This window comes from Oncorhynchus gorbuscha, linkage group LG18, assembly GCF_021184085.1.
Source record: "Oncorhynchus gorbuscha isolate QuinsamMale2020 ecotype Even-year linkage group LG18, OgorEven_v1.0, whole genome shotgun sequence".
NCBI classification, from domain to species: Eukaryota; Metazoa; Chordata; class Actinopteri; order Salmoniformes; family Salmonidae; genus Oncorhynchus; species Oncorhynchus gorbuscha.
The window spans coordinates 19,141,705-19,169,379 of NC_060190.1; the positions used below are offsets into that span (position 1 = coordinate 19,141,705).

At 41.5% G+C, this 27,675-nt stretch overlaps 3 protein-coding genes across 6 annotated transcripts in view; 1 reads left to right on the forward strand and 2 right to left on the reverse strand.

Moving 5' to 3' along the window:
- LOC124004309 (spastin-like) overlaps nt 1-7,221 on the reverse strand; it is a 30,477-nt gene extending 23,256 nt beyond the window's left edge. For both annotated transcript variants that reach the window (XM_046313123.1, XM_046313122.1), the window contains exons 1-3: nt 6,710-7,221; nt 2,742-2,825; nt 771-854 (exon numbers count right to left, since the gene is read on the reverse strand). In XM_046313123.1, the coding sequence (XP_046169079.1) occupies nt 771-854; nt 2,742-2,825; nt 6,710-7,067 (526 nt within the window). In that variant the 5' untranslated portion in view covers nt 7,068-7,221. The remainder of the gene's footprint in view (nt 1-770; nt 855-2,741; nt 2,826-6,709) is intronic.
- Nucleotides 7,222-7,273: 52 nt separating this feature from the next.
- Nucleotides 7,274-8,915, forward strand: LOC124004311 (protein dpy-30 homolog). 2 transcript variants are annotated; one of them, XM_046313126.1, is made up of 5 exons: nt 7,274-7,345; nt 7,859-7,899; nt 8,009-8,056; nt 8,395-8,537; nt 8,720-8,915. In XM_046313126.1, the coding sequence occupies exons 1-5, from the start codon at nt 7,336-7,338 to the stop codon at nt 8,790-8,792; spliced, it is 315 nt and encodes a 104-aa protein (XP_046169082.1). In that variant the 5' UTR covers nt 7,274-7,335; the 3' UTR covers nt 8,793-8,915. The 2 variants fall into 2 exon arrangements, with proteins under 2 accessions (XP_046169082.1, XP_046169083.1); XM_046313127.1 differs by lacking the exon at nt 7,274-7,345 and adding an exon at nt 7,400-7,671.
- A 406-nt stretch (nt 8,916-9,321) lies between these two features.
- psen2 (presenilin 2) lies at nt 9,322-25,097 on the reverse strand. Of its 2 annotated transcripts, none has more exons than XM_046313124.1 (11): nt 24,956-25,097; nt 24,430-24,596; nt 23,796-24,016; nt 22,809-22,950; nt 22,523-22,590; nt 19,457-19,677; nt 18,809-18,907; nt 18,341-18,409; nt 13,371-13,502; nt 12,957-13,072; nt 9,322-11,182 (listed from the first exon to the last, which is right to left on the reverse strand). In XM_046313124.1, the coding sequence occupies exons 2-11, from the start codon at nt 24,556-24,558 to the stop codon at nt 11,027-11,029; spliced, it is 1,353 nt and encodes a 450-aa protein (XP_046169080.1). In that variant the 5' UTR covers nt 24,559-24,596; nt 24,956-25,097; the 3' UTR covers nt 9,322-11,026. The 2 variants fall into 2 exon arrangements, with proteins under 2 accessions (XP_046169080.1, XP_046169081.1); XM_046313125.1 differs by having other exon boundaries at nt 24,430-24,606.
- Between the last annotated feature and the right edge of the window lie 2,578 nt (nt 25,098-27,675).

A 27,675-nucleotide genomic window follows, 5' to 3' on the forward strand; every position in this document is an offset into this window, starting at 1 on the left:
TAACCACACACTCACACATATAGTACTTACACTGACACGACAACACACACACATAACACGTACACACTCGCCAAACACACACACACGATAGTCTTATCTATCCTGTTGCCTAGTCACTTTACCCCTACCTATATGTACATGCAGTATCTACTTCAATTTCCTCGTACCCCTGCACATCCACTTGGAACTGGTACCCCGTGTATATAGCCAAACTATCATTGCGTATTTATTCCCAATTGTACTATTTGCATTTTTTTGTATTCTGTATTCTGCATTGTTGGGAAGGGCCTGTAAGTAAGCATTTCAATGTTAGTCTACACCTGTTTACAAAGCAAGTGACAATTAAAATTTGATTTGATTTCAATATTGAATTTGAATATTCAATTAAATTGAAATTGAATTTTTAAAACTGAATGCACTATTAATTTATTTCAGTTTCAAATCCTGAAAATACAAGTTCAATTTATGAATTACATTATTTAATTTGTGCATTACAAATTCATAAATATTACATTCAAATTCAATATCGTTATACAAATTCCAAATCATGGAATTCAAATACAATTTCTGTTGCCACTGAAATCAGTCCATATAAAGCTAACAGACATACTGTATCTAAGCTAGCATGAAAAGCAACAAATGTCAAGAAATCAAACAATGTCCTGCCACGCATTCAACATGAATGCAGCCGTTCAGAAGCTGCCATGCAGTATCAAGGTGCACAAGGAAGGCAAGACATTAAAAAATGTGTCCAAATGTTTGATTCTCACCTAAAAGCTCCAGGCGATCCTTTGCCATGATCAGATTAGTGATCATCTTGGCCTGTAGACGTTTATCACGTTCATATTTCTCGCCTGGAAGAGAAGAGAGAATAAAAACAAATCTATTAGTAAAATAGCCGTTTTACACTCCTGTATATGTTTGTTTTGCTATAGCAGAGTTCTCCAACTCTGCTTAGAGCTACTGGGTATGCAGGTTTTTGTTCCAGGCCAGCAGCTACACACTAGGTGATTACAATAATCAGCTGAGCATGGTCTTCAATCAGGACCACGGTTAGCTGAACCATGTGTGTTAACGATAGGCTAAATTAAAACCCTGCATATCACTAGCTCTCCGGGACCAGAGATGGTAAGGAAATCTGCACTATACAGTCGTGGCCAAAAGTTTTGAGAATGACACAAATATTAATTTCCTGCTTCAGTGTCTTTAGATATTTTTGTCAGATGTTACTATTGAACACTGAAGTATAATTACAAGCATTTCATACGTGTCAAAGGCTTTTTATTGACAATTACATGAAGTTGATGCAGACTCAATATTTGCAGATGCACTTCTTTTTAAAGACCTCCGCAATCCGCCCTGGCATGCTGTCAATTAACTTCTGAGCCACATCCTGACTGATGGCAGCCCATTATTGCATAATCAATGCTTGGAGTTTGTCAGAATTTGTGGGGTTTTGTTTGTCCACCTGCCTCTTGAGGATTGACCACAAGTTCTCAATGAGATTAAGGTCTGGGGAGTTTCCTGGCCATGGACCCAAAATATCAATGTTTTGTTCCCCGAGCCACTTAGCTATCACTTTTGCCTTATGGCAAGGTGCTCCATCATGCTGGAAAAGGCATTGTTCATCACCAAACTGTTCCTGGATGGTTGGGAGAAGTTGCTCTCGGAGGATGTGGTGGTACCATTATTTATTCATGGCTGTGTTCTTAGGCAAAATTGTGAGTGAGCCCACTCTCTTGGCTGAGAAGCAACCCCACACATGAATGGTCTCAGGATGCTTTTACTGTTGGCATGACACAGGACTGATGGTAGCGCTCACCTTGTCTTCTCCGGTCAAGCTTTTTTCCAGACGCCCCAAACAATCGGAAAGGGTATTCATCAGAGAAAATGGCTTTACCCCAGTCCTCAGCAGTCCAATCCCTGTACCTTTTGCAGAATATCAGTCTGTCCCTGATGTTTTTCCTGGCGAGAAGTGGCTTCTTTGCTACCCTCCTTGACACCAGGCCATCCTCCAAAAGTCTTCGCCTCACTGGGCATGCAGATGCACTCACCTGCCATTTCTGAGCAAGCTCTGTGCTGGTGGTACCCCGATCCCGCAACTGAATCAATGTTAGGAGACGGTTCTGGCGCTTGCTGGACTTTCTTGGGCGCCCTGAAGCCTTCTTCCAACAATTGAACCGCTCTCCTTGAAGTTCTTGATGATCCGATAAATAGTTGATTTAGGTGCAATCTTATTGGCAGCAATATCCTTGCCTGTGAAGCCCTTTTTGTGCAAAGCAATGATGACGGCACATGTTTCCTTGCAGGTAACCATGGTTGACAGGAAGAACAATGATTCCAAGCACCACCCTCATTTTGAAGCTTCCAGCCTGTTATTCAAACTCAATCAGCATGACAGAGTGATCTCCAGCCTTTTCCTTGTCAACTCACACCTGTGTTAACTAGAGAATCACTGACATGGCGTCAACTGGTCCTTTTGTGGCAGGGCAGAAATGCAGTGGACATTTTCTTTTGGGGGGGGGTTAAGTTAATTTGCATGGCAAAGAGGGACTTTACAATTAATTGCAATTCATCTGATCACTCTTCATTACATTCTGGAGTATATGCAAATTGCCATCATACAAACTGAGGCAGCAGACTTTGTGAAAATGTATATTTGTGTCATTCTCAAAACTGTTGGCCACGACTATAGGCCCTTGGAAATACTAAATACAGCAAAGTATGCACAGTCAACTCACCGTTTTCAGCTACCTCGATCGCGATGCCCCTCTCGAGCTCGGCGATTCCGCGTTTGTACCACTGGACTGCCTGTTCCTTGTGCACTAGTAACACACAAACCACAAGGTCGGGACAGTCAGACAGGCACAGAAAAAAAGCATTTTGAGGTTAGAGTACATACAAAATCATTGTTCACAGTCAAATTAGAGCTGATGTAAAAGGATGAGATATTTAGTAATTTTGCAGTAGACTAAGCATCCTTTAGTCTACAATACATATTTTACATGCATTAGGCCTACATGTTTTAGCCTACATATTTTACACGCTTTGTGTTGCCTAAAGGTATAGCATCTCAAGAGGCATTGGAAGAATAGCAAAAACAAACATTTGGCATGGCATGACAGACAGTCAATCATGACCTCAAACAAAAAGTACAGAGAGACTCATGGATCAAACCATAATGACGTGAACTATAATGTATCATTTCACATGACTGACCCAGACTCTTAAACCCCTCTGGCGTGGAGCAGTGTCAAGTCATAAGACTGATTTTCATAGTGGTGGGAATATACAGCATATCCTCTCCTTATGAGTGATTCTGAGTATTGTTGAGACCGGGGCTCCCTATTCCCAAAGGCAGGCAGACAGGCCCTAAAATTCTATTGGGTTCAGCCGAGTTGTGGTCATTTGGCACTAAACTGAAAAACAGGGAGGAATTGTCAAATAAGAATCACTGACTTCAGTTCAGTTTTTCCCGTTGCATGCCCTGATGAACAAGACCCTGCTGTGGCATATGCGTTACTTCTATTAGGATCTTATCAATATGAAAAATGTCACTTTATCCTCTCTAGCCATTTAAAAGACATTGATAGCTGCCACTCCGGCCCTCCTCCATTTCAACATATAAATAAATAAGATGGACTTCACTTTCTATTCAAACCAACACTCATCTCTACAGGTTTATGTTATTTAGGGGCATGACACAGGCCAGAGCCTTTAATTGCAAATAAATAGACGGATGTGATATTGGCTTGGCCTTCATTGAAAAGGTCATGACTTATGATAAGATATGAAAAAAATTCCAGATCTATTTCCATATATAAGCGAATGTCCAGCCATGATTAAAAAAAACAAAAGTAGGGCATTTAGACCTAGACAGGAGGGACTGGGAATGCCCCATCTTTCAGTGAGACAACTCAACAAACCCAGATTTCGATAACACAGTTGTTTGTTTCAAAAGATGTGGGCCAACAGTGCGGCATACTGGGGGGACTCATGTTCAAAGTGATGGCATTCTCCACACTCCCAGAGGGAGAGCTAAGCGTACAAAAGCCTCACAAAAGAGTCCAAGGCCCCGTTGAATCAGGCCCTTTGTTCCGTGAGGCCAAAACCATTTTCTCTCCCCATGCCATCACAATGGTGCTCCACAGAGAAACTGGATGTCTGATATGGGAGGAGCCTGGTTGAAAAAGAGCACAAGAGGCTTCCTACACTACAATATATGCCTACTCGAAAAAACACTGAGTGGTAGAAATATACAATATACAGTCAACCCTTGAATGTATGAAATGGTTTGGGACTGGTGTGACTGTGTGCACTAGGCTAAACCTGAGCAGGTACAGTAGTGGTAGAGTACAGTAAGCCCCTTGGCACATCACTCCTGCCAGTTCAGTAGGTAAATTGAACATTGACAGAGAAGACACACATGACTGTAAGTCGCTTTGGATAAAAGCGTCTGCTAAATGGCATATATTATTATTATTATTATAAGACGTGGATAAAGCTGGAAGATTAGTCTGGTGTCAAGCATCTCTGCTTTACTCCAACTACTATGCTAAAACAGATGATCAGATGTCTGCCTTCAGCAAAGTAAGCGTTTGGCTCACCTATCTACTCAAGACGCTGCTGTGCAAAATAGCTTGGGGGCGAGGTTAGCTTATGACAGACCTAGGAGTCTGGGAGAAACATAATCAATACATTTTGGGTGTGTGCATTGAAATCACGGGTCTAACTAACCAAATTCAACAACTTGATGAATGTATAGCCGAGGCCTTTCAAAACATAGCAAGAGGCCTCACTGACTGTAGCCTGTTTTCCTATGTGCTCCGGCGCCTGTGTATTGAGTGGAAGCGTTTCTTAAACGCAAGCAAGCGGAATGAAACGGGGAGGGACCTACCTGAATTTGTCCAATAGAAACCTTTGCTTTAGTTGCAAAACCTTCCCTTTTCCAACTGTTTGGACTAAGGATTGCACCCCAGTTACAGTACATTGGAACATTGTAAATAGTCAAGGAGGAACTCAATTCATTCAGTTCGTCCATGCATGATGACATGGCCAACTCGGGAGAGGCGAGAGAATCGGATGGCATTTTCCACCCTGCTGACGATAACAATTAATGTCAGCTCACATCATCCCAGCACATGTCTATTGATCCCCTGGGATCACACCGATTGGAGCAAGCACATGCAGATATGCAGTAGACCTCATGCTGTACTGTATATCCTACTGTGTGTGTGTGACAGTATATTGGGAATATAAATCATCCTGGTTTCCAAAAGATGGTGGCACAAAGGAGGACCAAGCCTATTTATTTGCTGGTTTTAGCATATCCACATTCATTGGCACCTTAATGTATGCAGGCTAGCCCATCTGTTATTTTCCTTTTTTTTTTTTTACAGTAAAACACTCATTGGCACCTTAAATTATACAGACTAGATCATCACGATCAAAAAATAAAGCAGCGAATAGTGGGCTGTGTCTACTGGTGGGTGTCCCTCGCACTTGTCATGGAAATATTGGTTCAACAATATCGCTCAGATACCGGAACTTGTGAATTCAATTAGACTTTATTACAAAGTAACAAGCCGAGTTGGTCCATGGAGCAAGTGCCTGACTCAGTCTCCGTCCACTCCTTTTATACAGTTTCATAGTCCCCCCCACTTTATGCTAATAACCATATCACCTCGGCTTTACTCCACCATTGTTTCAGAATCTGTTATTTCCTCTATGCAGGGTTTCCCCTTCCTTGGATCAATTTTATTGGTGGCGGAGCCTATACATTATTTACCAAAAAATAATAAGTACAGATTATTATAGGCAATTATAAGATTGCTACATGCCATTATCGGACTATAATATTACTAATGGTCATTATAGGATTAAGTACAGATAACTATAGACCATTATAGAATTATACCAACAAATACACTTAATCCCAGGATTACACATAGCGCGTTTGCTTATTCCCTTTAGTGCTATTCAGCCTTTTAACAAGAAACACATTCTCTTAACAGAAAACACCCATATATTCAGCCGCTAACATATTGTCCCCTTTCGCCCCTGGGCCTACCACATGGTTGACTGTATTCAGCCAGTCTGAGACCTAGGTTGAGGCATATTCTCCAAGCCATATTGAACAGTCTGCATAACTCTAGTCAACCGCCTCAACAGCAAGCTATTGTAGTAATATTGTGGTGGTATAATTGATAGATATGTATCTGTCGTCCAATAAGCTAACATCGCTATGTAATTGCAGACAATTTCTTTGACAGAACAACTGTTCTCCATCTGTCTGCATGATGACATAAAAACTATGTGGCGGTTTCTACGGAAAGGCCCATAAATACACAAGATATCATAGGATCAACACTTCTGCACCACACTTTTTATCATGCAGAAAATCACAACTTGAACCAGTAAGTCAACTGACCTCGCTCTTTCTTTACTTCCTCGTTAGCATTTAGAATACAGCAATATTTTTACATGCTCCATTGCGTTGCTGTTGGGGTACAGAGCCTGAGTTTGAATCAATAGGCCTAGTTAAATTTAACCGGTTTTGTTTCAATCTGTATTGACAGTAGTATCTTTGTTTGCATTATCCACACATGGGTTTATAACAGTTGTTAACTTGACAACTGCTGTTAAACCCAGCTACACAACAGTCAGTGGTGCTGCTGCAAATAGCAGTCACACTACACTGAAAACATACCTTTGTCATCCTCGTCAATTCTCAGAGCCACTGAGATGTACTCGAATGCTTGTTTGTGGTGGTTTCGGATCTGCTCGCCGATGTCCTGCTCGCACACCTTGTTCGCATGCTCATCTGCTGCCCGTTGTTTGGGTCTCGCAGCCATAGCACGAGACATCCGCTCGCACAGCCAGGCGAAGAGTTCGCCAAAATGCAACACGAGGACACGGAGCACTGCAAACAACGCCAGCAGTGGGTATGAGAAGTAATACAAATTTCGTTTATGTAGTGACACCTGGTCGCAGGTGGCCCCTCCGTCGGGCGGGGACCCTGCAGGGCCTCGCTTCTTTCTGCTGCCTCTTCCTCCCGGAGAACTCATTCACCCGATGGCTCGCTATCGTATCCATAACATAACGGTCTTGCCTTTTGCTTGGGTTGCCTCTCAACCTTTGCAGCGTCTACAGTTGCCACATATTCTCCGACATGGTGGTCCAAATGTTGATAAAATTGGACGGGGCGGTTACCAAACGAACAAAAGGGTAGGAGAGGAGGGGCACGCTCAGTCTTGTCCTATCATAGACAGTACGTAACTTCAAACAAGATTTTACGTAGAAACCACGCACATTGCGTAAATACTAACAACAAACATGGCGGACGGTAAGTGAAATGTTGTTCGTTAATCGGCACTTTTGTACGTTCTATTACAGTTGTAGCGATACATTTAGCTTGAAATATTTTCGTATACCCCAACAATTTATTTAATCCAGTCTGTTCTGTCGGTAACAGTCCTTGGTTCACGGTGGAAGGTCGTTGCTAACATAACGTTAACTAGCCAACGAGCTAAAGTAACGTTAGTTTACCCGCCACTTGAATTCATATATTCATTCGACATTACTGTAGCTAGCCTGCCTGTGGGGTACCTTCTTTGGCTTGTAGGAATGGATGGTACTCCTATGTCGTTATCTACCTGAACTTAATCTGGAGTAAGTGTGTTTATTTTACGTTCTAGTTAAAAGATGACAGGACCACCGTCCTTGCGGTTGTTGACATTTTGATATTGTTGCTGATCTGTCTCTGAATGATTCTGAAGACTTTTACGTTAACTGACTGGCTATCCTCTTCCTATTGCCTAGAATGTAGGTAGCTGACGTTAATGTATGTTTCTCTCAGATCACACGGACGCAGACCAATCTATGGAGGTGCACACTCCAGTAAGTCTTAATACAGATGTAGTTAGGGGATTTTAAGCGGTTCTCTTCATTGAAATGGCGTGTTTGATAGACACATTTGAAATAAATACATATTTCTGCTCCTTTTTAGACAGCTGAAAACCCCCATTCTGAATATGGACTGACGGACAACATCCAGGTATGACAATCTATACGATTATTGTGCCTTTCAGAAAAGCATGTCCATGAAACGGGGGTCCATTTCAAAGACTCAAACATCACACTGCATTATGTTAGTTATGGTAACCATGATTGTCTACTGAATAAGCAATGTATGCACAGCTTTCTAACATAGCATACACTAATGTGTGAAGCCTATACATTTTGGTACAAATTGGTTAGGCTACATTGCATGAGATTGCAATTCCGAGTACACCTTTTTTTGAAGACGCTTACATACATGGATAGTGGCGTGAGTAGCGGTAACTGTTGATATTTCTGTATCTCTGCTTCCTCTTTCACCACCTCATTATGTAGAGAATAGTGGAAAACGAGAAAGCCAATACAGAGAAGGTCTCCAAACAGAAGGTGGATCTGCAGTCGCTCCCCACGAGGGCATATTTGGATCAGACAGTGGTGCCCATTCTTCTTCAAGGCTTATCTGTGCTGGCCAAGGAAAGGTATGTTGAAAATGTCTGTGCAGGGGCTCTGATTCTGCTTGACATGCTTGGAAATTTATTTGGAAAAAATGTGTAGAACAGGCAGTACTATGAAAAGGGAAGCACATTTGGGTTTCAAGTAACTTTCAAGCAACCAGACTTTGTTGAAGATGTGCTTTTGTCCATTTTGTCTTCTCTTTCAGACCTGCAAATCCTATTGAATTCTTAGCAGCCTTCCTTCTCAAGAACAAATCACAGTTTGAAGATCGAAATTAAGCTCCAGACGGATGGAAATGTGCACTTTGAGCCCATCTGTTGAAAATCAAGGAAATGGTTGTTTCTGTCATTGGTTATGTTTGCAGTTTTTTAAACCAGAATAAAGATGGTGCTGCAGGGAAATATGGTACTCTTTTAGGACAAATGTCAGAGGTAAACTAATATATACAAAAGACACCAACTACGTTGCACCTCAAGTTCCCTTGCATCATGGTCCCCTTCGGGGCAAAATATTCCAGATTCAGTACATTTACCAAAATGCTTACAAGAGGAAACATTTGCGTTTGAATTAACAATGTCATGTTTTCATATTGCCAAATGACATATGTATCATTCTAGAGCCATGTTTTATTCTACCACTAGTTGAGCTACAGAGCTGGTGATGAACCCCTTTGATAAAAGGGTCAATCTGATGCCCCAAACTCCATTCCAATTATCATAAGAAATACAAACGGGGAAGTTTGTGCTAAATAACCCTGAACTGTAATTTTAGAATCACCCTTTCATTGTTAGATTTCTGCTCTTGGAATTAATTTAGCAGATGTACCACTTTATTGCACACCACAATGAAAAAAAGTACAACAAAAAAAGAAAATCCATCGAGAACATCATTTAAGTGTATTAAGATAAATAATGTTACACCATTATTACATTCTATAAAATATATATTTTCAATATAAAGACTACACACTCATTGCATGTAAATGCACTCCAAACAGCAGACCAGTATTTTACTTTTTCACACTACCACCAAGTTTGTCTTCAGTGAGCAGTTAGAACCTAGACTGCAATACAAACTGATAAACAGAAAACATCAGTTTGGATTTCAGGCTAATTAGGACCAGCATGCTTCACGTTTGTTTGAGCACTCCGGGATAAGCATCATCCTCTCTCCCCAATCCTAAACTTGATCATTAAGGGGGAAATGCAAAACTGATCTGAGATCAGCATCTATGGGCAACATCACCCTACACCATTTGGCACCCTTCTTCACAATACATGGCAACTCAGCAGCAATTAGCAAACTGGAGTACGCTTTGACTTTATTTGGATTTTTTTTTACTATTAGAAAAAAAATGTCAAGTTAAATAATTTCCTACGAAGTCATAAGATTGAATCAATTGTTGAAAAACAGAGTGCCTCAAACAATTTTCATTTTAATCTAAGCTTGTTCTATTTATTTAATTCACTTATTTACAGAAGGGCAATAGGGGGTTGGAATCTTGATACCTCATTTCATTTATCAGGTAAAAACTACACTCGAAGTGAAGCCCTAAAATATATATTTGACTTTTTTGGGTTTCCGCTTTCTCAAGACATTAAAGCTCCCATGCAGTTTTAATGTAATTTTTAAATCACTGTCTAATAAATTACTGTTTATTTAACGAAAATAACACCAAATACCCTCAGTGATCTCAATGCCTGTCTGCCTGCTTTATATAGCAAGCCACAGGATTCACTGTCTGTAGAAACGAACCATTTTTGTGAACGGGGTCATTGGTCAGAATAATCAGATCAGATTGTGATGTCATGCTGTGGGCCAAAAACTCCATCCCACCTAAACAGGCTGAAATTCCAGGTGTACATTTTCATATATATTTTTTTAACTCTTACACTAAGGCAGCATTATCATTTTCACAATTTGAGTGTTATTTTGAACTCAAAATGGAAAATCAAGTTTCAGACTGCACTGCCCCTTTAAAAACCAGTAGCCTTGTGCAGATGTTTGAGGGGGAATTGATATGAATGGATCACTGCAGTTACCACTTCACTTTTGCTCTATTGAAGTGTCAAGTTATCCTCAAAATAACCCAAAGCTGGTTGAGTGGAACATAAATGCCTAATTCAAATTGATCTGTAGTGCGTAATAACAAATGTGATTTCTCCTGATAATTCACAATGTCCTGTTTCTGACCTGCATTATCGACATTGACCTATCTAATGAGTAGAAACAACTTGACGCCATCCTCTATCTGTAAAATAAGAACTGAGACAGACCGATACACCCGTGTGGTATCAATGTATTACTGTACATCTACCACATGAAACAATCCTAGATGTATTTTACCCTCATTTGTGGTGACCTGTTAGCAAAATATACACAATCTGATTAAAAAGCATTATAGTCCCCCCCCCCCAATCAAATCCTTGCTTAGACTACCATTGGTGGAAAACACGAGAACAGGCGTGGGAAAAAAAATTGTTGTGCGTTCCCTTGACCCCCAGATGAGAAGTCAGATGTAGAACTGGTGGGCAGCGAGGTTGTCCATAAAGGGGCGGACCAGGTTGTCTGTAGAGAAGTAGAAGACCAGGCCAAAGGTGATGGAGATAGGGAGAGCTGGGAGGGCCTTCTTGAATATGGCCAGCAGCAGAAGAGTGAGGCAGAGTCCCTGTGAGACACAGGGACTCATTAAAGAACATTTCAAATCCATAAATGGGCCACTTCATGCAATTTTTGGGGCTCTCAGCTTAGCCACCACACTAAATAGGCTAGCAATCAACACGCATTCCAAAGTTTCTGCTGGAACTACCTTTCTAGTTTACTATGAGTCTGCTTATCATGAACATTCGTTCAGACATGCAACTGAACAGTTAAACATACATAAATACAATTGGAAAAAATGTATAAAGTTATTCACTATAATTGTAGGCTAACTCTTTAAGCCACCCTGCACAATCAATGAACCAACAGCATCACCTAGGCCTATACGTTCACTCCCAGACTCATGGGATAGAACGCTTGGAGTGTAGAATAAGGTAACCAATCCATCCAGTATGCATAATAATACAGTAGACCCTAGGAGGTCGACCGATTAATTAGGGCCGATTTCAAGTTTTCATAACAATCGGTAATCGGCATTTTTGGACACCGATTGTGGCCGATTTATTTTTGTTTTTTCCCTTTATTTAACTAGGCAAGTCCGTTAAGAACACATTCTTATTTTCAATGACGGCCTAGGAATGGTGGGTTAACTGCCTTGTTCAGAGGCAGAACGACAAGTTAAAAATCTATCAGCTCGAGGATTCGATCTAGCAACCCTCCGGTTACTAGTCCAACGCTCTAACCACCTGCCTTACATTGCACTCCACAAGGAGCCTGCGTGGCAGGCTGACTACTTGTTATGCAACTGCAGCAAGAAGCCAAAGTAAGTTGCTAGCTAGCATTAAACTTATCTTATAAAAAATCATTCTTAACAATTACTAGTTAACTACACATGGTTGATGATATTACTAGTTTATCTAGCGTGTCCTGCGTTGCATATAATTGATGCGGTGCCTGTTAATTTCTCATCGAATCACAGCCAACTTCGCCAAACTGGTGATGATTTAACAAGCACATTCGCAAAAAAAGCACTGTCGTTGCACCAATGTGTACCTAATGGGATGCCACCCGTTAGATAAAAAAACGTAAAGGTTCCGTATTTCACTGAAAGAATAAACCTTTTGTTTTCGAAATGATAGTTTCCGGATTTGACCATATTAATGACCCAAGGCTCGCAATTCTGTGTGTTATTATGTTATAATTAAGTCTATGATTTGATAGAGCAGTCTGAGCGGTGGTAGGCAGCAACAGGCTCGTAAGCATTCATTCAAATAGCACCTTCGTGCATTTGCCAGCAGCTCTACGCTGTGCTTCAAGCATTGAGCTGTTTATGACTTCAAGCCTATCAACTCCCGAGATTAGGCTGGCGTAACCGATGTGAAATGGCTAGCTAGTTAGCGGGGTGTGCACGAATAGCATTTCAAATCGGTGACGTCACTCGCTCTGAGACTTTGAAGTAGTTGTTCCCCTTTTGTGGAGTGATGGGTAACAATGCTTCGAGGGTGGCTGTTGTCGATGTGTTCTTGGTTCGAGCCCAGGTAGGGCCGAGGAGAGGGACGGAAGCTATACGGTTACACTGGCAATACTAAAGTGCCTATAAGAACATCCAATAGTCAAAGGTATATGAAATACAAATGGTATAGAGAGAAATAGTCCTATAATAACCACAACCTAAAACTTCTTACCTGGGAATATTGAAGACTCATGTTAAAAAGGAACCACCAGCTTTCATATGTTCTCATGTTCTGAGCAAGGAACTTAAACGTTTGCATTATGTGCCATGTAAAAAAGCTCTTTTACTTTCTTCTCCAACACTTTGTTTTTCTGACTGCAACACTCACTATGAGAATGGCCACGAAGCAGGCCAGCGTGGTGTTCCAGTCTCCTCCGGTGGCGGCAGCCTTCCCCACCAGCACACTGTAGAAGATGAAGTCCCCCAGTCCCAGCTTGACTCCTCCTGCAGATTATACCACAGGACAGCATGTCCATAAGAAACCACATTTATTACAAAATTCTAAAAATAATTGAGGATTTTTTTTTGCCATGGGAGATGTTCGTCCAATCCCCAATCAACACCTAGAACCATAGCCCCTATACATTTGTGGAGATCCGATTGGCTAGAAATGGCAAATGGCTGCATTTTGATAGGTTTGGTGTAATGTTCACCATCATTGCTTACACCTATCCGATCCTTTCAGATCCTGTGCCTAAGGGGTAGGGGCTAGTGGTTGATTTAGGATTCAGAAAGTACTCACGGTCTTCCTCGTCTAGGTCGTCCTCGGTTGAGTAGGACCTGTTCATCCCCGAGGACACTTGAGTCTCTGGCTCCACCCAGTCCCTCGCCAGGGCGCTGCCCTCACTCCGATGTGCCTCTTCATCTGAGGAACCTTAAATGGCAAAATTTATTTTAAGTCAATCATTCAAATCTGTTCTGCATTCAAATCTACAAGTGCACTCATCCCAAAAACATTCATGTGAAACCACACACACACACACACACACACACACACACACACACACACACACACACACACACTTGAAGTCAGAAGTTTACATACACTTAGGTTGGAGTCATTAAAACTTGTTTTTCACCCATTCCCCAAATTTCTTGTTAATTTAACTATAGTTTTGGCAAGTCGGTTAGGACATCTACTTTGTGCATGACACAAGGAATTTTTCCAACAATTGTTCAATTGTTCAGACAGATTATTTCACTGTATCTAGCGGGTCAGAAGTTTACATACACTAAGTTAACTGTGCCTTTAAACAGCTTGGAAAATTCCAGAAAATTATGTCAGGCTTTATAAGCTTCTGATAGGCTAATTGACATAATTTGAATCAATTGGAGGTGTACATGTGGATGTATTTCAAGGCCTACCTTCAAACTCAGCGCCTCTTTGCTTGACATCATGGGAAAATCAAAAGAAATCAGGAATTGTGAAAAACTGAGTTTAAATGTATTTAGCTAAGGTGTATGTAAACTGCCAAATTCAACTGTACATACATACCGTAATTTCTGGACTATTAAGTGCACCTGAATATAAACCGCACCCACTGAATTATAAAAAAATATGTATTTTGTACATAAATAAGCCGCACGTCTATAAGCCGCAGGTGCCTACCGGTACATTGAAACAAATGAACTTTACACAGCCTTTAAACGAAACACGGCTTGTAACAAAAATTAAACAGTAGCCTACCAAGAAAGTCATTGGTCACCATCTTCCTCCTCCTGTGCACTGAAACCACTGAAGTCATCTCCTTCGGTGTCGGAGTTGAATAGCCTCAGAATTGCTTCATCCGATGTTGGATCGTTTTCATTGTCGCTCTCGTCACTTTCATCCGGCTGAGCTCATGCTGCCCCTTCAACACGCAGCAGTCCAGCCTTTCGAAACCCGTCGATGATAGTGGATTTTTTGACAATGCTCCACGCTGTCAGGACCCACTGGCAGACTTGACCATAAGTTGCTCTTCGCATGCGGCCCGTTTTAGTGAAGGATTTCTCCCCACTTGTCATCCAAGACTCCCACTGAACACGGAGCGTCACCTTAAATGCACGATTTACACTGATGTCGAGTGGCTGCAAATACTTTGGGCAATCTGCTTTTCTTCCCTCTGAAAGCTTTTGTTGTCTTTTTGCACTGAGTCAGTTCCTCACGTTGCTGTTTCCAATGTCTTATCATTGACTCATTAAGGCCAAGCTCCCGCGCAGCAGCTCTATTTCCTTTTCCAACAGCCAGATCAATCGCCTGCAACTTGAAAGCTGCATCATATGCATTTCTCTGTGTCTTTGCCATGAGGAGGGTGACAAATTACTACCGTAATCAGAAAGATGGGAAGTTTGAGCGCACTCGATTTACGTCACATTATGTGATGGTGCTCAGTTTTTTTGAAAGCGGGAAAAATCCATAAATTAGCCACGTCATTGTATAAACCGCGAGGTTCAAAGCGTGGGAATAAAGTAGCGGGTTATAGTCCGGAAATTACGGTACATACATAAATCTTAGGCAAATACATTTAAAAACTCAGTTTCACAATTCCTGACATTTAATCCTAGTAAAAATGTCCTGTTTGAGGTCAGTTAGGATCACCACTTTAATTTAATGTGAAATGTCAGAATAATAGTAGAGATAATTATTTATTTCAGCTTTTACTTGGGTCAAATGTTCCCGGTAGCCTTCCACAATAAGTTGGGTGAATTTTGGCCCATTCCTCCTGACAGAACTGCTGTAACTGAGTCAGGTTTGTAGGCCTCCTTTCTCACAAACGCTTTTTCAGTTCTGCCCACAAATTTTCTATAGGATTGAGGTCAGGGCTTTGTCATGGCCACTCCAATACCTTGACTTTGTTGTCTTTAAGCCTTTTTTGCCACAACTTTGGAAGTATGCTTGGGATCATTGTCCATTTGGAAGACCCATTTGCGACCCAAGCTTTAACTTATGTCTTAAGATGTTGCTTCAATATATCCACATCATTTCCCCCCTTATGATGCTATCTATTTTGTGAAGTGCACCAGTCCCTCCTGCAGCAAAGCACCCCCACAACATGATGCTGCCACACCAGTGCTTCACGATTGGGGTGTTCTTCGGCTTGCAAGCCTCCCCTTTTTTCCTCCAAACATAATGATAGTCATTATGACCAAAAAGTAATATTTTTGTTTCATCAGACGAGAGGACAAAAAGTACAACCTTCGTCCCCATGTGCAGTTGCAAACCGTAGTCTGGCTTATTTTAAATTGTGATTTTGGAGCAGAGGCTTCTTCCTTGCTGAGCAGCCTTTCAGGTTATGTCGATATAGGACTCGTTTTACAGTGGATATGGATACGTTTGTACCCATTTCCTCCAGCATCTTCACAAGGTCCTTTGCTGTTGTTCTGGAATTGATTTGCACTTTTCGCACCAAAGTACATTAATCTCTAGGAGACAGAACACAACTCCTTCCTCAGTGGTGTGATGGCTGCGTGGTCCCATGGTGTTTGTACATACTACTGCTTGTACAGATGAACATGGTACCTTCAGGTGTTTGGAAATTGCTCCCAAGGATGAACCAGACTTGTGGAGGTCTACAATTATTTTCTGAGGTCTTGGCTGATTTCTGTTGATTTTCCCAAGATGTCAAGCAAAGAGGCACGGAGTTTGAATATAGGCCTTGAAATACATCCACATGTACACCTCCAATTGACTCAAATTATATTAATTAGCCTTTCAGAAGCTTCTAAAGCCATGAAATCATTTTCTGGAATTTTCCAAGCTTTTTAAAAGGCACAGTCAACTTCGTGTATGTGAACTTCTGACCCCCTGGAATTGTGATACAGTGAATTATAATTGAAATAATCTGCCTGTAAACAATTGTTGGAAAATCTGAACAAAGTAGATGTCCTAAGTCCTAACAGACTTGCCAAAACTATAGTTTGTTAACAAGAAATGTGGGGAGTATTTGAGATACGAGTTTTAATGACTCCAACCTAAGTGTTTGTAAACTTCTGACTTCAACTGTACACACACATAGGCTTGCAAAAGTATTCACCCCCTTTGCCTTACAACCTGGAATTAAAAAAAAATATTTTTTTTGGGGGGGGGGGGGTTTGTGTCATTTGATTTAAACAACATGCATACCACTTTAAAGATGCAAAATATATTTTGTGAAACCAAACAAGAAATAAGACAACAACAAAAAACAGAACTTGAGCGTGCATAACTATTCACCCCCACAAAGTCAATACTTTGTAGAGCCACCTTTTACAGCAATTATAGCTGCAACTCTCTTGGGGTATGTCTCTATAAGCTTGGCACAACTTGCCATTGGAATCTTTGCCCATTCTTCAAGGCAAAATTGCCCCAGCTCCTTCAAGTTGGATGGATTCCGCTGGTGTACAGCAATCTTCAAGTCATACCACAGATTCTCAATTGGATTGAGGTCTGGGCTTTGACATGGCCATTCCAAGAAATTTAAATGTTTCCCCTTAAACTACTCAAGTGTTGCTTTATCAGTATTCTTAGGGTCATTGTCCTGCTGGTAGGTGAACCTCCTTCCCAGTCTCAAATCTCGAAGACAAACAGGTTTCCCTCAATAATTTCCCTGTATTTAGCGCCATCCATCATTCCTTTAATTCTGACCAGTTTCCCAGTCCCTGCCGATGAAAAACATCCCCACAGCATGATGCTGCCACCACCATGCTTCACTGTGGAGATGGTATTCTCGGGGTGATGAGAGGTGTTGGGTTTGCGCCAGATATAGCGTTTTCCTTGATGGCAAAAAAAGTTCAATTTTAGTCTCATCTGAGCAGAATACCTTCTTCCATATGTTTGGGGAGTCTCCCACATGCCTTTTGGCGAACACCAAACGTTTTTGCTTATTTTTTTCTGGCCACTCTTCCGTAAAGCCCAGCTCTGTGGAGTGTACAGCTTAAAGTGGTCCTATGGACCGATACTCCAATCTCCACTGTGCAGATCCTTCAGGGTTATCTTTGGTCTCGTTGTTGCCTCTCTGATTATTGCCCTCCTTGCCTGGTCCATTAGTTTTGGTGGGCAGCCCTCTCGTCAGGATGTTGTAGTGCCATATTCTTTCCATTATTTAATAATGGATTTAAATGGTGCTCTGTGGGATGTTCAAAGTTTTGGATATTTTATTTATTTATAACCCAACCATGATCTGTAGTTCTCCACAACTTCGTCCCTGACCTGTTTGGAGAGCTCCCTGTTCTTCATGGTGCTGCTTGCTTAGTGGTGTTGAAGACTCTGGGGCCTTTCAGAACAGGTGTATATATACACTGAGATCATGTGACACTTAAATAAAGTCCACCTGTGTTCAATCTAAGTGTCACCAATTACCTTCAGAAGTAACATAATTAGTTAAATAAGGTCACCTGTGTGCAATCTAACTAATTATGTGACTTCTGAAGGTAATTGGTTGCACCAGATCTTATTTAAGGGGTTTCACCACTTTTCTGGTGACATTTAAAAAATAAAAAAAAAATTATTAATTAAACAAGGTATTTTTTTCCATTTCACTTCACCAATTTGGACTATTTTGTGTATGTCCATTACATGAAATCCAAATAATTTTTACATTTTTTAATTACATGTTGTAAATTTTTAAAAAATAGGAAAAACACCAAGGGGGTGAATACTTTGCAAGGCACTGTATATATATATAGTTGAGACTAGGAACAAACTGAGCATTGTTAAAGCCAAAGGGTTATAAGCAGAAATGAGACAAAACGTACCTGTATCTTGATTTGTGGGCTCTGCATTTCTTGCTGGGTTGGCCATCCCAACCATCCATATCATGGCAGCTAAACATAAATTAAAGTCCTATTAGTGAACTTGAGCAATTCTGCAAGACTCATCATTTTGGTCGAAAGGCATCCTTATGGAAGGAAATTACGAACCATACCAAAGGCTCGAGAACCAACTCAAAGAAACCGAACAGACATTTTGGTCAATTCTGAATTGAACTAAAACAAATACACATAAAGGGCCCCGAGGGTGTCTCAGGGGGAATAGAGTGATTTAAAAAATACAACAAAAAAATAAATAGGACAAATATAAGCAACTAACATTTGGACACATCAGGTAGGTCTCTTTGTTCCGTTTGAAGAGAATACACACCCTGAACTTGTTTAACAAGATACACTTTCTGTTGCAAAACAGTTTGCTACGGTGTGCCCCAGTGTACAAAACCTTGTACTTACATGAATATATGAGAGCAGGGAAGATGGGCTCGTTACGCTCCTGTGCGGTCTCTACAAGCATCCTGAGAGGACCTTTAGGGCACAAGACCGCAACCAAATCTGCAAACAAAGGACAGTAGCATGACACAGGAATTTCTGAATGAGCAAAAAAACAAAACATTTATACATGATGAAATTGCACGCCTTTTGATAGATGGTGCTCAGCTAATAGTCGAGGTCTGTACAGCAGCATGATAAAAGGTCTACCATCACAGTTAAAAAGAAGTGTCAATTTAACACCTATACCATTAAATCAAAGGGCCCATCAAGAAACAACCTGCAGTCTCTACCCCTCTTGGCTATTTGCAAATATCTGAAAGGATTAGATAGGTATACGGAATAGGATAGTACATTCACCTTACACTGGGATAGGCTAGTTGGAATTTATACCCATCCAAGGACCTTGCACCACCAATACTTTCAAATATTCTACATTTCTAGACAAAAGATGGAACCTCCACCTTGTCTAGGGATATGCCCTTATATCTATCCAATCGTTTCAACTCACCTCAGTGTCTAGACTAGAGACTAAATTGCTAGGGGTTGTTTCCGGACGATGCCAGACAGTATAAACCAACAGCAATATGTACTCTGAGCCCTCCTACTCACCGTAGACGGAGATGGCTCCCAGGATGACCCAGGCAGACCACTCGGGCAGGTACTTGATGAACACCAGGGCCATGAGGGCCGAGATGGCGATGAGGTAGGCCTGCTGCAGCTGCAGAGGCCCCTTCCAGTGTATACAGATCATTCCTACCACCCCAAAGTTCCAGATGATCATGGCTACTGTTGGGTAATCCATGGCCAAGTTGTAGGTTTTAAATACCTCCCTGGATAGGAGGAGAGAGACCTGTCAAATCAAACTTAATTTAAAGTGCAATCAAACCTCAAACTGCTTTACAGACAAGGGATGTATCGTAATGATCAGCAGTGGCTTCCTTTCCTCACCTCATATCCTTCATCCATAGTGATCCGAGTAGGACAGATGAATACCCTTCCTTTCATCCGTCCTATCTTTTAGGATGAGGAATTCACATTAAACTGTTGAGATGATGAGATCCAGAGTGTGAACTGAGTAATTAGAATGCTGCTTTGGATGTAAAGTACCAGTCAAAAGTTTAGAACACACCTACTCAAAGTTTTATCTTAATTTTTTACTATTTTCTACATTGTAGAATAATAGTGAAGACAAAACTACGATATAACATATGGAATCAAGTAGTGACCAAAAAAAAGTGTTACACAAATAAAAATATATCCTTTGTGTTTTAGATTCTTAGTAGCCACCCTTTGCACACTTTTGGCATTCTCTCAACCAACTTCATGAGGAATGCTTTTCCAACAGTCTTGAAGGAGTTCCCACATATGTAGAGCACTTGTTGGCTGCTTTTCCATCAATCTGCGGTCCAACTCATCCCAAACCATCTCAATTGGGTTGAGGTTGGGTGATTGTGGAGGCCATGTCATCTGATGCAGCACTCCATCACTCTCCTTCTTGGTCAAATAGCCCTTACACAGCCTGGAGGTGTGTTGGGTCATTGTCCTGTTGAAAAACTAATGATAGTCCCACTAAGCCCAAACCAGATGGGATGGCGTATCTCTGCAGAATGCTGTGGTAGCCATGCTGGTTAAGTGTGCCTTGAATTCTAAATAAATCACAGACAGTGTCACCAGCAAAGCACCCCCACATGCTTCACGGTGGGAACCACACATGCGGAGATCATCCGTTCACCTACTCTGCTTCTCACAAAGACACAGCAGTTGGAACCAAAAATCTCAAATCTGGACTTATCAGACCAAAGGACAGATTTCCACCGGTCTAATGTCCATTGCTCATGTTTCTTGGCTCAAGCAGGTCTTCTTCTTATTATTAGTGTCCTTTAGTAGTGGTTTCTTTGAAGCAATTTGACCATGAAGGCCTGATTCAAGAAATCTCCTCTGAACAGTTGATGTTGAGATGTGTGTTACTTGAACTCTGAAGCATTTATTTGGGCTGCAATTTGATGCTGGTAACTCTAATGAATTTATCCTCTTCAGCAGAGGTAACTCTGGGTCTTCCTGACCTGTGGTGGCCCTCATGAGAGCCAGTTTTATCATAGTACTAGTTGGTTTTTGCGACTGCATTTGAAGAAACGTTCAAAGTTCTTGAAATTTTCCGGCTTGACTGACCTTCATGTCTTAAAGTAATGATGGACTGTCTCTTTGCTTATTTGAGCTGTTCTTGCCATAATATAGACTTGGTATTTTACCAAATAGGGCTATCTTCTGTATGCCACCTTTATCTTGTCACAACACATCTAAATGGCTCAAATGCATTAAGAAGAGGAAAAAAATCCACAAATTCACTTAACAAAGCACACCTAATATAAATGCATTACAGGTTGAGAGATTGCAAAGCTGTCATCAAGGCTCAAGGCAAAGGGTGGCTACTCTGAAATATAACATATTTTGATTTGTTTAACACCCTTTTGGTTACTACATGACTGTATGTGTGTTATATCATAGTTTTGATGTTTTCACTATTATTCCAAATGTAGAAATAGTACAAATTAAGAAAAACCCTGGAATGAGTAGGTGTTTCCAAACTTTTGACTGGTACTATAAGTGAAGACAGTGGCGTTCTGTTTAAGTTAAATCTCAGGCCCAGGGACTAAGGTGATCTTTCAGATCGGTCAGACAGTTCTTTAAATAACAAAAGCTGAGGGGGGAGAAGTTAGAGCCAACAAAGTTACTTAATACACTAGTGTGGTAGAAATTGCTTCAAGGCAATATTTTTTGGAAAATTGTCAATAATCACAGAGAAAAGTAGCATCACAATACTGATGGATTCTGGGTACTATCTCATAAACTTGTGATAGGGTTCATTATCAGGTATCCTATTGAAATTGAGTGCTTAGATTTAGAGGGTCAACACCAGAAGTGAATGGTTATCTGTAGGAGGAAGGTATATGCGTGTGGAATGTGCTGAGTGCAGGGAAAACGATCACGTGGCAGAATTGACAAGGGGAGAGCCCTGGATTAGTGATGAAGGGGGTCGGGTCAGATCAGGTCACATTAAGGGAGAAAGAAAAGTTCATTACCAGTATCACTTTGTATCTTTATTGCTAGACAGGAAACTAAGTTTAGGGAAAAGGAGGAGACTCCACCCAAAGTGGGGTTCATATACCACAATTATTCTAAACACGTCTTTGTCCAATGCAGCTGTATTGACCCTCTGGCAAGAATATACTTGCTGTGAGCTTTCATAGTGTCCGTGAAGTTTTTAACTCTGAAAATATGTATTGTTAGGTTCTAATTAACAAGTTCTGCTTCCAACGAAGCAGCAGTATCAGTTCCCCTTGCTGTGTGTATCATTAACGCCCGGATAACGCAAGCATTGTGTGGCCACACACACACACACACAATTTAACTAGACCCAGAATAACCATAGTGCAGAGAAGCACTTCCAGTCTACTGTCCCAAATGCATATGGTGCGTTGGGGTGTAAAACAAGTGACAGCCTATTCCCTATATAGTGCACTACCTTTGACCAGAGCCATGAACTAAGCCCATATAAAGAGCCTATATATTATGAGACAGCCTTCCTGTCCTGCTCTCTCCTTGAAACAACCACAACAGCCAGGCAACATGATACCATACGGCTGACTACAAACAATTCCTGGGATGTACACTCACCCCAGGTACATGAAGCTGAACCAGAAGAGCATCATCAGCGAGGACAGGATGAGCCATCCGTGAATGAACTAGGACGACACAGAGCATTAGAATATAGCACTCCAAGCTTGGGGCCTGTTCAGGAGGATGTAACATTACAGAACGTTTAGATAGAAATGTAGGTTGTAAAACAACAGATATGATTACCTGTCAGACAGAATGAATAGAGCGGACACAATTCCCTGGTATTCTATCTGCAATGTTCAGAATGTTTCACATTACTGAATACACTCTTGGTCTGTCTCACCTTGTAGCAGCGGTACTTGTAGAGCACAACCAAGAAGATGGTCATGACTACGATGACGCTGATCATGATGATGGTGTTGAGCACTGAGTTGAGCAGCCGCTCGCCCACTGTGTCTGTGTCCTCTGTGAACGGCGTATAGATCCTAACAGGGCCAGAGTCAAATCAACAATCATGAAAATCGGCCTGACGCAAATGCTATCTTCCATGGTGTAGTTTCCCCCTAGGTACAGATCTACGATTAGCTTCCCTTCCCCAATCCTAACCTTAACTTTTAGTGGGAGAAATGCAGAACTGACCTTGGGTCAGCATCTAGGAGCAAATTCACTCTAAACCTAATATTATCTACACCTAATATTTATCTCATGAGTGGTCAACCCTCCTTCTCAGATCACTGGCTAGCTACCCTCCTGCAGGATTTTGCTGCAGCCATACTCGAACACACCATATTCTACAAAATCAGGTTCTGTATTTCAGGCTGTTATAGTAGGGCTGGAGCAAAAGCCTGCACACCCAGTAGCTCCCCATGACCAGAGGGAGGGTTGGCCAACCCTAATTTAGCCTTAGTTCCTGCGAGATAGATATAGATCGATTTAGCTTCTACTACAATGTGGGAAAACCTGTCATGTAACATACTCAAGTTATAAAGACTTTAGTGTCTACTAAGTTCTAAGCATGTCAGTCTCAAATCACAGGAAAGGTTCCCTTAAGGTTCTGTCAAAGATATGCGAGAACCACCTCTTCTCATAATGTCCTGCATAGAAGCAGCTCATCTCATATTATCACGCAAAGAAGCATCTCTTCTCATATTACACTGGGTCGTGTTCATTAGCGCACACAACAGAAAACGTTTTGAAATGGAACACAAAAATGTGCAATTCTTATTGGACAGGTCCAGGTAGCAGCCCCTCCCCGCTTCCGTCCGTTTTATACCTCAGAACATAACCTAAGCTAGGCTACTAAACGGAAGGGGGAAAAAAAAACACTTACAGCTGCTGTCCGTTCTTCTCAGTGTAGAAGCTGACCGACTTGATGGTGGCTACGACGACCACCATGCAAAGGGTGACGGGGACGAACAGCATGATGACATGCTTGGCGCCGTACTTAAGGGGGAGCTCCTCCTCTTCCTCCAGGTCTACAGGCTCCCGCTCCACGGCACTCCTGTCCAGGCTCGGGGGTTCAGCTGCAGGCTCTGGGGCCACTGTGCGGCGCTGCAAGGTAATTGAGCACTTTTTAGCATTGCTTATTACATAGTACATGGTGTGAATAATAGTGTTATTATTGCACTATGAAGGTTACAACAGAAAATAGCAAGTAGCGGCTGTGTATAGTATATATATTCATCACAATCACCACTATCTAAGATTTGTGGACATTTGATTCAAAGGCTCATTCTCAAGTCATCCTAAATTCCTTGCATCCTCTCCCCTTGCCGACTTCTCAAAATGCATTGGGGAGGGTACAGGGAGGGACCTTGGACCATCTCCTCCAATACATTTGCAAATGAGGTGAGGAGATAGGATACAAGGAATCACAAAGACCAATTAAGATGGATCAATTCAATGGCTCTAAGGTGTCCCTGCTCTGGGAAGGGCACTTGCCCAACAGTGCAGAGGACACCTACCCTGGGCTCCATGTCTGCAGGCTGGGGTTGGTCAGGGTCTTGTTGGTAAGATGGCACAGAAGGTATCTCGGATGCAACCAGAGCTGTCCTCTCATTGTAGGAGTCCTCTTCACTGTCCGAGGTACTCATGGGTGGAATGTTAGCGACGGCAGAGTAGTGGGACACAGCTGCAAAATTCTACAAATTAGTCCAGACAAAATTAATTTGCGATGTTATTTGACAAAAAAAATAAATAAATAGAAACTGCAACTTTACTGACGCCCAATCATTATAGTTCCGCAGGGACTGACTGGATTATCGAGTACGTTGATATCGAAAAACGTAGCCTAAAACTACATAACGTTACATCATTTCAGGATACTATAACGTTACTGTAGCTAGCTAAAAGGAGGTTTACCGCAATGGCACGACCGTCTGGTAGTTAGATCACTGAAAGTTAGCTTGCTGGCTAGCTAGCAAGAGCATTAGTATAATAAAACATCTGTACGTTCTATATTAAAGTGAGTTATTAAACGTGTCAAAGTACCTTCTTAATCCACAATTTGACATAAACAAGACCAAGGACACCGCGTCCGTTCGTGGAAGAAAGGGAGCACTTCTGCAATTGCTCTTATCTCTGACGACAAGCAGAACCGCAACAAGGAAGTCATCAGCTGATGCCTGGTGGACCACGTGATCCATACTGTTGCAACGTCACTAGACAACTTGTGACTTCAAATACGTTTGCTTTGTAAAAATACAAAAATATATAAGAACGTTAAAAGTAAAAATATATATAAAAAATGTTTATGAAACTTGCAAATACAAGCCACTCATCTTACAGTGTCTATAGAAATTCTACACCCCCTTTCAAATGTTTTGTTGCCTTAAAGCCTGCATTAAAATGTAGCCGTTGAACAAGTTGAGAAGATTCAATGACTTGGTGTTTTTACCTTAGATTGTAAACTGTCACTAGTTAAGCCGCAGCTGGCCCAGAACGTCTTGCTTTTTACTGTAACCGGAGGGCTAATATAAATACTATGCACGCCAGTCTCTCTCGGCTAAGAGTTGAGGAGAGACTGACTGCAACTCTTATTTTTATAAGAAACATTAATGTGCTGAAAATCCCAATTTGTTTACATAGGCAACACAGCACTGACACACAAGCTTACCCCACCAGACATGCCAGCAGGGGTCTTTTCACAGTCCCCAAATCCAGAAAATTTTCAAGAAAGCATACAGTATAATATGGAACTTCCTTCCATCTCATATTTCCCAAATGGACAGCAAATATGGTTAAAAAACAGACTTAGCAACATCACACAGCCTCTCCCCTATTTGGCCTAGATATTTTGTTTGTATGTATTGATATGTGGGCCTCGTATGCCATTTTTAAATTTATGTAGTTCTGACCTTTGTCAGGATTTGGCCAGGGTTGTTCCGGGTTTTGGTCACTAGATGCCCCCATTGTGCTTTTTGACCTTTTGTTTTCCCTTGATCCCCATTATTATTTGCACCTGTGCCTCGTTTCCCCTGATTGTATTTAAACCCTTAGTTTTCCTCAGTTCAAGTATTCTGTGAACGCTTGTTGATCCCGGTGGACTCTCTTGTGGAATTCTGTTTTTGTTCTTGTTTATTTATTTTTGAGTATCTTTTGAGGCTTTTTATGCTATACCTACCACCTTGTGGATTTACCTTTTTGTCTTGGAGGATTACCTTTGTTCTTGTGGAATTCCTTTTGAGGTTGTGGAGTTACATGTTTTCCTGAAGGACTTCACTTTTTACTTCATTAAATACACTGTCTCAAGTACTGCTGTCTGCCTCATCTTCTGGGTTCTGCCGACTATTCGTGGCTCAGTTGGTTAAGTGACTGTTAGCAGACGCTCTCACTCCGGAGACCCGGGTTCGTAACCGGGTCCTGACAACCTTGAGCTGATATTGTCTATAAATGTTCTGTATTGTGTCTTTCGTTGTCACTTTCCAGCCCACTTTCCAGCTCACACTCTCAAACACATAGATCCCCTGAACACAGCTAACGCTCCAGATTCCAATCACCTGAATTCTGATCACTTGGTTCACACATTATTTAGGTCAGTTCCTTGCACCCCATTATTGTGAGGTATTGTTTGTTTTGTGACTCACTTCTAGTTGGAGCGGTGGGTTTCCTGTAATTTAATCCTCCCGTGTATGATAGTTTTTGCCTGCCTCACTAACGACGCCTATTGTCCTGCCTGTACTTTAGCCTATCGGATTTGCTGTTATCCACTTATTGCCTGATCTCCCGGACAACGTTAATAGCTTTTTCCCTGCCTGTACTGTTGCCTTGTTGGACCCCCTGTGTATGACCTTCTGCCTGCCCCTGGACCCAGCTACCTGCCTCCTCCTGTGGTCCTTTACAAATAAACACCTGCTGCGCTTGGGCTTGAAACCAGCTCTCATTGTGTTCATTACAAATGGTATCTTTACTTTTACTCAAGTATGACAATTGTGTACTTTTCCCACCACTAATGAAATACTAAATTCTTATTTTCCCTATGCCCATCATGAGGTTGCTACAAACTAGCCTACGAATAAAATGTTTTAGTAATCAAGGTGACCGTGACACAATCGATATCGCATTGCACACTCTTGGCTTCATCTAGCTTCATCTGGCTTCATCTAGCTGAACTCTGGTGTAATCATCAAATCAAATGGTATTTGTCACATGTTCTGAATACAACCAGTGTAGACCTTACTGTGAAATGCTTACTCACAAGCCCTTAACCAACAATGCAGTTCAAGAAAGTGTCACGCCCTGGTCGACGTATTTTGTGTTTATCTTTATGTATTGGGTCAGGCCAGGGTGTGGCATGGGGTTTTTGTATTGTGGTGTGTTTTGTCTTGGGGTTTTGGTGTGTATATATTGGGATTGTAGCTCGTGGGGTGATCTAGCAAAGTCTATGGCTGTCTGGAGTGGTTCTCAATCAGAGGCAGGTGTTTATCGTTGTCTCTGATTGGGAACCATATTTAGGCAGCCATATTCTTTGAGTTTGTCGTGGGTGATTGTCCTTAGTTCCTGTCGCTGTATTAGTTGACAAGTATAGGCTGTTTCGGTTTTTGTTACGGTTATTGTTTTGTAGTGTTTGTGTTATTTCGTGTTTATGTTTGTTTGATTAAACATGGATCGCAATCTACATGCTGCGTTTTGGTCCGACTCTCCTTCACCACACCTAGAAAACCGTTACAGAAAGACAAAGCAACACAAAAATGAGGCTATACAAGTATACA

Excerpts from the sequence above, each read along its gene's own strand:
- LOC124004311 (XM_046313126.1), top strand. Across the intron at positions 8,057-8,394 it reads GACTGACGGACAACATCCAG|AGAATAGTGGAAAACGAGAA; the intron begins GTATGACAATCT and ends CTCATTATGTAG. Across the intron at positions 8,538-8,719 it reads TCTGTGCTGGCCAAGGAAAG|ACCTGCAAATCCTATTGAAT; the intron begins GTATGTTGAAAA and ends CTTCTCTTTCAG.
- psen2 (XM_046313124.1), bottom strand. The coding sequence starts at position 24,558 with ATGAGTACCTCGGACAGTGAAGAGGACTCCTACAATGAGAGGACAGCT. Across the intron at positions 22,591-22,808 it reads ACAAGTACCGCTGCTACAAG|TTCATTCACGGATGGCTCAT; the intron begins GTGAGACAGACC and ends GTGTCGTCCTAG. Across the intron at positions 13,503-18,340 it reads GCCCACAAATCAAGATACAG|GTTCCTCAGATGAAGAGGCA; the intron begins GTACGTTTTGTC and ends TTGCCATTTAAG.